General features: G+C 42.3%; 2 protein-coding genes across 2 annotated transcripts; both read left to right on the forward strand.

Annotated features, from left to right (window-relative positions):
• Positions 1-4,877: 4,877 nt before the first annotated feature.
• On the forward strand, positions 4,878-10,348 carry LOC137792446 (E3 ubiquitin-protein ligase TRIM39-like). The gene is made up of 10 exons (XM_068588125.1): positions 4,878-4,896; positions 7,029-7,259; positions 7,368-7,755; positions 7,922-8,017; positions 8,201-8,434; positions 8,585-8,732; positions 8,901-8,927; positions 9,273-9,337; positions 9,415-9,537; positions 9,706-10,348. The coding sequence occupies exons 2-10, from the start codon at positions 7,033-7,035 to the stop codon at positions 10,078-10,080; spliced, it is 1,683 nt and encodes a 560-aa protein (XP_068444226.1). The 5' UTR covers positions 4,878-4,896; positions 7,029-7,032; the 3' UTR covers positions 10,081-10,348.
• Positions 10,285-11,196, forward strand: LOC137792557 (adhesive plaque matrix protein-like). Its single transcript, XM_068588289.1, has one exon. It carries the CDS (start codon positions 10,285-10,287, stop codon positions 11,194-11,196), a length of 912 nt encoding a protein of 303 aa, XP_068444390.1.
• Positions 11,197-12,798: the final 1,602 nt, after the last annotated feature.

Genomic DNA, 12,798 nt, shown 5'->3' on the forward strand with positions numbered 1-12,798 from the left:
GGTTTTGTGACAGAACTTCATGTTTAAAGCTTGTTTAAAATGAACTGTTTGTATATGGTTGTTGGCCAGTTTAAGGGTTTGAGTTCAAGAAGAACACATCCAACTTTTTTTTTTACGCAAGGGTTTGTACATTTTTGTTGAATCAGTTGGAGTGACGGCGAGAAATACAAGTGCATATGTTGCATATAAAGATAATGTCATGATACCGAGCCGTGAGTTCATAACCGGTTTCTAGAAATGCATCAAGGTGAAGAGGATTAAAGTATCAAACAACCCCATGAAATAATGAAACACACCTGGAAGCATTTACTGCAACGTCCCGACTGCTCCACTCGGTGGCAATAAAACACCAGACAGGCATTATGTTTCTCTGATGACTGCATTACGTTATAATAATAATAAATGTTTTGGTGTGGTCAGTATTTACGTCCACAAAACTGTGGCAGAAGCACACAACCAACGCAAAGACCAGCGTAACGCTCTCTTGGTCCGCTTCTCCAAAAGCGTCTAAACAAGGTTAAATCTGTCCTCACGGTTAATTATCATTATTACCATCTGCAACAAACGCGGCTGTCGAACGAAGCTTCAGCTATTGACTTTCTCTGACATTGACTCATTTCTGTGATGTCATCCCGCTCATCACATGGCTAAACACGACAGAGTAATCCACAGAGCTATACAATAAATACATTCATAAAGCAATTACAGCGAGTCCAAGTATACCACTATTAATATAAGCATATGTTTACCTTGACAGACCCAGATATTGAGCATGCTATGTAATGCATCTGGAATGTGGCGCCACGCCTCGCGTGAGGAAATATGAAAGTGATATGATAGGAACGTTGCTCAGTGGTAGCAAAGCTATTCAGTTGAATACACTTGCATTCTCTCTAGCGACCAGCAGGGGGCGACTCCTTCAGTCGTGACTCCTCCTCCTCGTGAAGCACGAGGCATGGAGGGTTTCCAGCTGCTCGTACGTCTGTCAAACCCCTAAGTGAGGTTCTCATGGTTCAGAAGCGACGGGAACGTTCAGTGAGTTATCTGTGAGGAAGTGTTCCCGTCCCTGGTAATAAGATAGCGTCTCCCTCGGCGGTTAGGGTAACAAATATGTGTTTTTTCACATTCAGAGATGCGTATCAACCAGGAAACACTATTTAACAGATTTACAGTCAATCACCTGTCAAATTGTTTTTTTTTTCTCCCTCGGATGCCGAAGTAATGAGCCGCAGCCTCTCCGCCTGTGCTGGCTCCGTGGTTGAGACTGCGCCAGCTTTGAGCTTGTATAACGTTGACCTCTTATCCACCAGAGGTCATAGGTCAAAAGAAGTTGTTTTAAACCTTCCCAACATGCATGAAAGGACGCGTCTCGAGTTGTTTGTCGTATTCTCCTTTTCCTTTGTGTCTCCTGTTGTCCGCGCTGTGAGAGCTCATCACATTGCATTTTAGGGAGAGGCCTTGGCGGTAGGTTTGGGGTAATTCTGCAGGAAATAAATGTAAGTGATTGAAGTGATAACAGCACAACTATGTGTGTGTGTGCGTGTGTGTGCGTGTGTGTGTCTGTCTGTGTGCGTGTCTGTCTGTGTGTGCATACCCAGCACAACCGACTCTGACATTAACAAGATACTGTCTCAGATTAAAACAGTGTGGCGCTTGAACTAGCAACACATGCTGCACAGCCCGAGGTGATCCTGGTGGTTGTATAGAAGTCTATGCTTCATGTGTTAAAGCTGCATTCTCTCTCCTGACCACCAAGGGGCGACTCCTCTGGTTGTATAGAAGTCTATGCTTCATGTGTTAAAGCTGCATTCTCTCTCCTGACCACCAGGGGGTGACTCCTCTGGTTGTATAGAAGTCTATGCTTCATGTGTTAAAGCTGCATTCTCTCTCCTGACCACTAGGAGGCGACTCCTCTGGTTGTATAGAAGTCTATATAAATGACTCGACTTCTCTCTTGCATTTTACAACTTTAAGGACCTAATAATATAAACATGGGCTGGTGGAAAGTACCTTAAGAATAAATAAATAAAGATCTGTTGTCTTTTTCTGCTCACTGTCCTGTATAATCAATATGTACATTTTAATTACACGGCTTGTCCTTAGCCTGACCATCCTTTTGTGGCTTGGAAATGGGAGTGGCAAAAATATGAAGGATAATGGCGCTGGAATTGTTCCCTCTTTTCTTGTTAAACAATCAAAATGATTACAGCCAATTAATTCATAAGATTTATGAATTTTTCCCACGATACCTGAGAGGCTAAAAAAAGGTCTTATTCAGCATTTAGTTGTGCTTAGCTCCACCCTATCGCAAAAGCAATATGGCGACGGCCAAAAAAACAACGAACATTAAGTATATGATCAAGAATTTAGATATTATAGTTCAGCAAAAACTTAAACTACATTCAGTGACAACCTTTCAAATACAAAATGGCGGCTACACTTGCCACAGCTAGCTACAGCTTGCAGGAACTCACGCACGCAGCACAGCGCCCCCCCCCCCCCCCCACACACACACACACACTACCCAAACTCAACTCTAAAGTAAACACAATAGACACACAACAATTCCTGCTAGCTCTAGTTAGCTGCTAGCTGCTAGCAGGAATTGTTGTGTGCATTGTCCTTCCTTCAATTTCTGCACATGGCAGCTATGATTGAGCTGTGGGAAAGAGGATGCTTTTTGCAAATGAAGGAAGGTTTCTTGCTTGATGAAGCTCTCCCACCTCCGCTCTGTTACTTTCAGTGAACATTTTGTTGGCAGGTTGGGTTCATGTGTTGGCACTCGAAGCTGTGCCGCAGAAGAGAAGCAGCTAAAACTATACACCTCCTCCCTCGGATGGTTATGACTCAGCACGCAATCAGAGCTGACAGCATGGCCGCAGGTTCTGCATATGGGGGAGAACATAAAAGTGACAACAACCACAAGACATTAATTGTCAGGAGTATGTGAACAATGTGTGTTTGAGGAGTCAGAACAACCCGGCCTTTTTGTGTGTGTGGCGCACTGCCACAAACACAGCTTCACTCTCGACAGGAGCCGACAGACGTGACGGCATCTATTGCAGCGTGCCTAGTTGCGCGACATCGCTAACCTTTACATCACCGGGGAGGTTGAATACAAACATCTTCCTTGTGCTCCACCTGCGGTGCCAGGATGCTTATTATCTTATTATGAACTGAGTGTAATTAAACCTAAGCCTGTCGGGACTAATAATGGACTGCCAAGTGAAATGTTCCTCTGTTAAAGGTCAGTCATACATTCAGAGAATGTACAACCTGATGAAGAGACATGAAGAGAACGTTGTTTACTTTACAAAAAGTAAGATTAAGAGTAAGCTGCATACATCCGATAACAATTACATGAAATAGAGTCATTGTAGTGTCGTTGTTGTTCGACACAAAAGTGAAATATCATCCTACATTGCTTTTTGACTGTATGTTTTAATCTTTTAAAATTAGTTTTCAAATCTTGTTTGCTTTTGCATTATGTTTTGATGCTTTTAACGGCTTTATGTGAACCACGTTGTGCGCTCTACAAATCAACGTGCATTGCCTTGCTTAATTCACGTTATTGTTTTAAGTGATGCCGCTTTTGATTGTTCTGTTCTGATCTTTATGTTCTGGTCTGGAATTCACTTGACTTTTTAATTACACTGTACGTTAACTATACTAGTTAATAGTTTAAATGTTTAAATAGAGGGAGTCGTAGGTTGTTTTGAGGACAACGATCACAAGGAGTGGAACTGCCACGGCTCCCGTCTACAATCACCTCATCAAATCCTTCCTGATAGACACCCTGGCTTCACTCTCTCCAGATTATTTCGCCATCTCAGCGGCAGCGTGACTCTCTTCCTTTCAACGTCACACTTTCACACAGCATGCAGTCGCCGGGCTCAGCGTACATTGAAGACAAAGAGTTTCGGAGACATGTTCCACGTGAAAGTCCCTGCAGTGTCCTTCTACTCCTTGTGGGGTTTTTTTGGGGGCGCCAATGGATGTACAGCCAGGTCGCAGGAGTGTGTTGACGACATGCGAATAACTTGTACCTTGCCTTCCCCATGTCCTAATAATAATTATTATAATAGTCATAATTATGTATTGCCTTGACCGTAATCATGCAGTGCTTAGTTGCCATGCACAAGTATTGAAACTTTTAAAAACATTAAAGAAATATTTTCACTGAACTTTTCTCAACAGAAATGGGGGTTACGATCAGTCTCAGTTTACTCTGATAAACGTTCAATGATTGATCAATTATACACTCTCTTCAACGGGACAGAACTATAATTGTGTTGCTCAAATGTGCAGACGCTGAGCAACATTCAAACGTTTCGTTTTATTTAAAACCTCCGAAAAAACATTAATGGAGAACCCTAGTTCTCAAAGGTGCAACGGAAATTAAATATTAATATAAGAAGAATATGTGACTAATACATTTTTTAAAAATCAAAGCAATGAGAGGATCATTAGGATAAGCACTTAAACCTTTAATTGTATCAGCACTATTAATGAGGCTTAAGTTTTGCAGAAAATATTTTTATTTAACAAAAGAGAGCTTGTTTCCAATCGTAGGGTTTATATAGCGCAGGAACGAGTCTTTTTTTGTTGTTTTTTGTTCCGTAATCAGCTCCAGGTTGATGTTCTCCGGTACAAAAGTAAAAATACAGGTTATGTGATGGTTGCTAACTTTGTTATTACACAGTAGTTACAGTCTGTGATAATTAAAGGTGCATTCTGGTAAGAGCGAGAACAGAACATGAATTTCCAGTTTTGCTAAACGTCAGTGAGGGAGGAACCTGAAAGATGTTGTCTTTCTTAAGGACTCTGCTTTGTGCACACGCATGCTATTGCTGTCAACACACCTGTTAAGGAGTAGCAGTCCGCCGACACACACAGGTAAGACTTTGTTTATATTGAGCAGGAAAGAGTGATAACATGTGAAATGAGGTATCAGTGCTCTGAGCTTAAAGCGACTTCTCCGATAAATGTTTTTTTAAATGAAAATGGCCGCATGTGGAGCAGAGAGTAGGGGTCCGTCTGCGTCTGTTTACGACCTTTTGATTTTTCTCGCCATCCATCGACTTCACACCAGACGTTCTCCGTCGCGCTCGACAACTTGGAGACGGAGAGGCCGAAGTTTTCTCAATGACTTCCCACGTGGAGGAAGTGAATCGCTCGGGACGCTCTCGAGGCCCAGCGAGCGCAGCAAAATCCCTTTGAGCTAACGTATGAGACCAATAATGCACAAAATACTCCTGCATCAATTTAAATGTGGTGTTGGAGTTTGTGAGAGAGGACATGTAGATGGCGAAAGCAGCGCTGCAACATTCCTGAGTTAAATAGTGCTTGTTCCCGACCCGCGACGGGACATTTGGACACTGCCACCTCAGTCTGCTCCTAAACACAGATAATTTGGTTTCTGCCATTTCAATAAATGTTCTCGTAACTCAAAAACTTTCACTTATTCAACTGTGACAAAAACACTCATTATCTGCACATCAGATCTCACTTGTGCTTGAGAGTCCGCAAAAAAAAACAAAAAACTGTGTTCAAAAATACAGGATTTGTCCAGATATTGTTATTGTTTTATTTTTTGTGAACGTCTTGCGGCTTGCACGTCATAAAATTATACTAATGAGTATATTCCCCAAACTCAACTTAATCTATCAGGAAGAACGTTGCATTCAACTTAGGAATAAACGAATGACGATGAAGAAGTCAAAAATATAAGGGCAATACGTATAAAACGATATAAATAAAATAGTATGAATATTAGAAATAAAAGATATATATTTAACTATTTAACATTTAACTGATTAATCGCATGATTTTTTTGTGATTCACTGGGATTAAACGCATTATGATTGAAATAATGAATGAAAAACTAGTGTATTTTATTTCAAAGTCATGTTATTAGAACAATATAACTCTCAGAGCAACAGCAAGTTAACAAACAGTAACATCAATCGGTTATCTTTTTTACATCTAGTTTCCTGCTTTGAGTGAAGGTGCTTTTATTTTGAACAGACGTCACCGTTCAACGGCTAAAACTCGGGTCTTTATGGTAAATTTTTTAATAGAGAAAGAAACGGTATTAGCTCTCCCCTGAAGAGGCACAGGTTGGTTTTTAAAACTGTCATCTGTTGGAGGTGAACGCTGCAAACTGTGACGGTTACAGCGATGTCCAGTGGTCTCAGTGATGGTGCACGGCGTCACTTGTGTAGTCGCTCCGTTTCATACAACTTGTGGTGCGTCTTGAGCCTCATGCACGCCGTCATTCATTGCCCTCCTAAAGACGCTGGTTGGCTGCATCAATGCTGTGTGACGCCTTAAATGGTACTTCAGACTCGTAGTACTCAGGCGTAAAAAATAATTACAGTTTACAGTGGATCCAATTAGCTTTGCTTTTATCAACTAACTCCGCTGTCTGGGAGACATTTAAAATCAAAATATACCTGTGTGCTGCAGTGTTCAGGCCCTCCCAATGCAAAAGAACGTGCTTTTAACGCATGACACAATCATCATGTTTATATCGTGTTTATAATGCATTTTTAACGTGTTTATAATGCGTTTATAATGTGTTTATAATGCAATCATAATGTGTTTATAACGCATTTATAACGCACTTTTAACGCTCTTATAAACAATCGTATAAACATGCTTATGAATGCGCTTATAACACGCTTATAAAGGCGCTTATAACACGCTTATAATGCGCATATAACGTGTTAACGTGCCCAGCCCTAATATCTTTTATTTCTTTTTTTATTGAAGTAGCAGTCTGTGAATGTTTTGAGTTTCCACTTAGTCCGCAGAATAATATTTTAGTTTTGGAGTGTTTGCCTGTTTGTGTGTATGTGTATACAGACAAATACAAATTGAATTCTACGATACCGGAACTCTCCACAATTAGGCAAATGTAGGTTACAACTATACGTTAAAATATGGAATAATTCCAAACACATTTTAACATTCAAATACGGAAAATGAATCTGTTGCATGTCAAACGTTGTAATTTCTTCTGTCAGAAATATGGCCTTTGCGTTGTCCGAGGACCAGTTCCGGTGCATCATATGTCTGGATATCTTCCGCAACCCCATCTCCACCCCGTGTGGCCACAACTTCTGCCTGTTATGCATCAAACGTTTCTGGGACACGAGACGCAAGTCGGAGTGTCCGCTGTGCAAAGAGACCTTCAAAACCCGCCCGGAGCTCAGGATCAACGTAGGGTTGAAGGACATCACCGAGAAGTTTAAAGAGTCTGTATCCATTTTGTAATCATGTCCTGCACAATAAAATACACCCTTTAAAGCACCTTTTCCCTCCACGTTTGACTTGAATTGACCAGATCTGTATTGAATCAATAGGTCTATTCGGGACCGGCCGTCATACAAGCCGGTCCCACCAACGAAGCCAAGGAGGGTCGGGATGCCGCCGTCACAGATTTCCATTGGCGATGAAGTTCCGTGTGACAGCTGTCAGGAAAACTTCGTAGCTGCGATCAAGTCGTGCTTCGTGTGCCAGTTGTCTTACTGTCGACTTCACCTGACGCCCCATCTGAGCGATCCAGTGTTGACGAAGCACAGTCTGACCGATCCGGCCACCTTCGTCACCAGTCACCTCTGCAGACATCACAACAAGCCAATGAATAAGTTCTGCAAGCGGGATCAGACCCCAGTGTGTATAAGATGCAGGGAGTCGGACCACAAACACCATGAAACGGTCTCGATAGAGAAGGAGAGCAAGAAAGTCAGGGTGAGGAAAATGAGCTACTTTCATCTTTTTAATTGAAACGTTACAATAGTACTGATTCTGACAATATACTGTATATTAAACGCCTGTTGGTCTGCACAAATCGTTTTTTAATTTGAATTTAATTGCATTCTGATGCTTTATTTATGTTCACATGCAACCTTTGCAGACTGAGATTAAGAAAATCGAAGGAGAGTTTTTTGAAATGATCCAGGCCAGACTCAGTAAACTTAAGGAGATCAACACTGCAGCAGAGTTGAGCAAGGTACCTTTTTGTATTTTAATGTCTTTCAATATGTTAACTACATTCAACATGTCCACTCTGCTAATCCATGTCGATGTCGAACCACTGATAGCCTTTTTTTTAATGCAACCACAACAGTGCCACTGAATAGAGGAACATCTCCATTTTACATCTTCATTAACACAAATTTATGCACTTCTGCAGAAAAATCAAGAGCAGGAGATACAAGAGAGCATTCAGGTCGTCAGCAGAGTGGTGAGCGTCATTGAGAAAAACCAGGCTTCGCTTCTGGAGGAGATCGAGAAGAAGCAGGAAGCGACTGAAGTGGCAGAAGAGCAGCTTCGCAACGAGCTCAGGCATGAAATCATCGAACTGCAGAGGAGACGAACTGAGCTGCAGCTCCTGGAGCACAGCGACGACAATCTTCACCTCCTACAGGTTAGAAAAGTCACAAAAAGACGCCCTCTGGTCATGTTCCCATCCATCCATGACTGTTCATACAAGAGCTAGATCATATCCCACTAAATGTACCAAACAAACACAAGCCCTGAATAGTATTTGTACTCATTGTGTGTCTTCCTGTTTTAGTCTTTTCCCCTCCTGAGTGCTCCAATGTTGGGCCGGAACTGGTCCGAGGTGAGAGTCCACTCGGTCAGCTACATGGGAGCAGTGAGGAGATCGTTCACCAAGCTGGTGGAAGTGTGCCATGAACTGGAAAAGAATCTGTCTGCAGAAGGTCGGTGACTTAAGTTGTTGTTGCACTGCTTGTTTGGGATTAGTACCTTTAAAAAAACGTTAGATAAATCCTCATATGTACAGATGAAAAATATGAATTTGTTATAATTTGATTGTAAGAGTCTTTCATGAAGCAAAATAACGTCTTTTTCTCTCCTTTTCTTTGTAGAAATGAGCACGGCATATCAATATGCAGGTATGTTTCCTGTTGTGAAATCATCATCTTGTCACACGAGAGTCTGACCAGGTTTAATGATGTCAGCTTGTTCCATAGAAAGTCTATCTTTCTAAGAGAAAGTAACCATACAAAGTTAGAAAATGTTTTTAAAAAAAAGAAAAGACAGTGTGCCCAAGTTATTTCTATCTTAAAGTGACTAAAAAGTTGAGTTGAAAAAACGCAAAGGGAGCACCTAATAGTTTGTAAATATTCTACTTTTGACCCAAAGTATAAAAAAACGGCCCGTGTAGACGCCTGCGTTTGGAGTCCAATTCAACATTTTCGGTGAGATCTGCCAATAAGTGTAACTCTCTCCCTCCCCAGTGGATGTGACTCTGGATCCAGTGACTGCTTCCGGCTGGCTGTGTCTGTCTGAGGACGGGAAGCAGGTAAAGATCTCTGACTTAAATATGTGGCTAACGTGTAGTACATCCTGGATATTCCTGATGTTGTTGTTAATCCACAGGTGAGCCTCAGCCAGCAGCAGAAGAAACTCTCTCCACCTGACGACCCCCGCAGGTTCGACTCCTGCGTCTCCGTTCTGGGGAAACAATGCTTCACCGCTGGCAAACATTACTGGGTGGTTCAGGTAGGAGCTCCGGCCTTCAGCTACACTATGACATCACCTGATCAAGACAAAGACAAAGGGTCTTTTGGGGGACTTCCATCTCATCCAGAGACAGAAGATGTAAATTCAGATGCAACCTCGTTATTGCTTTTCTTGGGTCTGATTCTCTTTTTTTCAATTGCGTTTCAGGTTGGTGATAAAACAGACTGGGATCTGGGTTTGGCCAAGGAGTCCATCAGCAGGAAGGGGACCATCACGGTGCGTCCTGATAACGGCTACTGGGCGATCTGCCGGAGGAAAGCCGGCAGTCTGAGCGCCTGCGCCGGCCCCTCCGTCACCATCAAACTCCAGGAAACGCCCCAGAAAGTGAGCGTGTTCCTGGACTACGAGGAGGGATTGGTGTCCTTCCACGACGCCGAGGCAAAGACTCACATTTACACTTTCAGCGGGTGTAACTTCACTGAGCCCCTGTACCCGTACCTAAACCCCTGTCTTCATGACAACGGGAAAAACATCGCCCCGCTGATCATCTGTCCGGTTGGGGAGACCGAGTCGGCATTTTGAACGAGCGGCTGAGGCCTGGTATCTGTTTCTTTAAACTCTTTTTTTTTTTTAAATGTTATTCAGTTGCAGCTATACCCATCTGACTGCTATCTGAGGAAGCTCAGGCCTGTAACAACATGACTATGGTTTTTCTGATGTGGAGATAACTGTAAATGTTCATTATAAAAAATGATCACAAATTTAGAAAATATAAGATACAAAAATATGCTAAAAACAAGCTACATCCCCACGCGCTACACCCCCATAAGCTACATCTCCATTAGCTACATCCCCACAAGCTACATCCCCACAAGCTACATCCCCACGAGCTACATCCCCTTGAGCTACATCCCCTTGAGCTACATCCCCTTGAGCTACATCCCCACGAGCTACATCCCCTTGAGCTACATCCCCACTAGCTACATCCCCTTGAGCTACATCCCTACTAGCTACATCCCCTTGAGCTACATCCCCTTGAGCTACATCCCCTTGAGCTACATCCCCACGAGCTACATCCCCTTGAGCTACATCCCCTTGAGCTACATCCCCTTGAGCTACATCCCCACGCGCTACACCCCCATAAGCTACATCTCCATTAGCTACATCCCCACAAGCTACATCCCCACAAGCTACATCCCCACGAGCTACATCCCCTTGAGCTACATCCCCTTGAGCTACATCCCCACGAGCTACATCCCCTTGAGCTACATCCCCACGAGCTACATCCCCTTGAGCTACATCCCCACTAGCTACATCCCTTTGAGCTACATCCCCACGAGCTACATCCCCTTGAGCTACATCCCCACTAGCTACATCCCCTTGAGCTACATCCCCTTGAGCTACATCCCCTTGAGCTACATCTGCTTGAGCTACATCCCCTTGAGCTACATCCCCACTAGCTACATCCCTTTGAGCTACATCCCCACTAGCTACATCCCCTTGAGCTACATCCCTTTGAGCTACATCCCCTTGAGCTACATCTGCTTGAGCTACATCTGCTTGAGCTACATCTCCATGAGCCACATCCCCACGAGTTACATCCACCAGCAGTATTATCCAATGATTGTCTTCTTGTTAACCATGAATGGATCTGGAGACAAGAGATGCTCCATTTACAAATGTATGAATAACCGATGACAACAAATATTGGGGCTTTGTTTGAGGACGTTTGAGTTTTTTTGGCCTTTTTTCTTATGAAGTTGTAAGAGGACATATTTACTCTTTATTGTCTAATCCATTTTTGTTACTTGTAATCTTCAGATTACTGTAAAAAAAAATCAAACAATAAAACTGGTTTGTATGTTGTACATTCCAACCAAAGTGCATCTCTGTGCTTTCGTTAAGAAGAAATCAGTTTTTCTCTAACAGTATACACTAACATTAATGCCATAGTGGCCCCAGAAGGCCAGTCTCAGAGCGTGTTAGCGCTGTGGATGCATTCTGGGTAAAAGGAGCACACGTATATGTTTTTAAAGTCAAAGCTGAGTGGTAATCTTCCACTCCTTGTAATAGTTGTCCTGAAAACAACCTGCACCTCCCTCTATTTACCTTCAGTAGTTGTCTTTTGTGTTTGAGACATGTTCCAAACTATAATTAACGTACAATGTAATTAAAATGTAAAATCAATTGCATAACACCAGAACATAAAATAAATCAGAAAAGTGGAAAGTGAGATCACTTAAAACAATAACGTGAATTAAACACAATTTAACTATTGTGTCTAACAATGAAGATATAGAGAACACAACCACATTTTTTTTAACAATTCTCCATTTACCTTATTAAATGCTTATGTACACCAAGCAGGGGACCTACCAGAAGTGAACAAGTGGCCACAACACCGCAATCACATGGAATCAGATAGGCGGACGACTCTTTCTGGGATCTACTATCTACTGCAATGAATCAACTATTTCACGTAATTATGCATGTGGCTTACTCTTAATATTCCTTTTTGCAAACGTAAACAACGTTCTCTTTGTGTTAGGACGCTAACGACATCAGGTGGAAAATTCTCTGAATGTTTGACTGACTGGCGATACAATTTTTCATTTTACAGAGACAGTTATTATTAAGATAATTACCATCCTGGCATTGCAGGTGTGTATCACTGGGTGGAGCACAAAGTCGATGTTTGTATTCAACCTCCCAGGTGATGTGAAGGTTAACGATGTCGCACAACTTGGCGCGCTGCAATAGATGCCGTCACACCTGTCAGCTCCTGTAGTGAGTGAAGCTGTGTTTGTGCCAGTTCTTCACACACACAAAAAGGCCGGGTTGTTCCAAATCTTCAAACAAACATTGTTCACATATTCCTGACAATCAATGTCTTGTGGTTGTTGTCACTTCTATGTTCTTCCCCATTGGCACTCTCAGGGAGGAGGAGGAGGGCGGCTGACATCCTATACATAAATACGCACATGACTTGATGGTGCGTCATCAACAGACAATGCATGTAGTCCACATCAACAAGAACAAATTCATAAGAAGCAGTCACGTTTAGTTATAAAAAAAACAATGCAATACAATCGCACTAAAACACCGCACACTCAAGAGTACAAGCCACGATCAGAAGGAACGATATTAACTACTGTAAAATTCAAGTATAAGCAGCTATTTGATTTTTTTCTCAACTTTGACCCGTGCAGCTGATATGTGGATTTTTCCAATTCTAAATTTAGCAGCAGTTGCAGAGACATATGGTACAAAAATTCACGTGAAATATTCCCAAATCCCCTT

The sequence above is a fragment of the Clinocottus analis genome, unplaced genomic scaffold, assembly GCF_023055335.1.
Source record: "Clinocottus analis isolate CAN_PGR_092001 unplaced genomic scaffold, fCliAna1.0.p SCAF_21, whole genome shotgun sequence".
NCBI lineage: Eukaryota > Metazoa > Chordata > Actinopteri > Perciformes > Cottidae > Clinocottus > Clinocottus analis.

Bases quoted from the DNA above. Each gene is read 5' to 3' on its own strand.
- LOC137792446 (XM_068588125.1), top strand. From the start codon at position 7,033: ATGGCCTTTGCGTTGTCCGAGGACCAGTTCCGGTGCATCATATGTCTG. The intron at 8,018-8,200 runs GTACCTTTTTGT...GCACTTCTGCAG, and splicing joins CTGCAGCAGAGTTGAGCAAG to AAAAATCAAGAGCAGGAGAT. The intron at 8,928-9,272 runs GTATGTTTCCTG...CTCCCTCCCCAG, and splicing joins CACGGCATATCAATATGCAG to TGGATGTGACTCTGGATCCA.
- LOC137792557 (XM_068588289.1), top strand. From the start codon at position 10,285: ATGCTAAAAACAAGCTACATCCCCACGCGCTACACCCCCATAAGCTAC.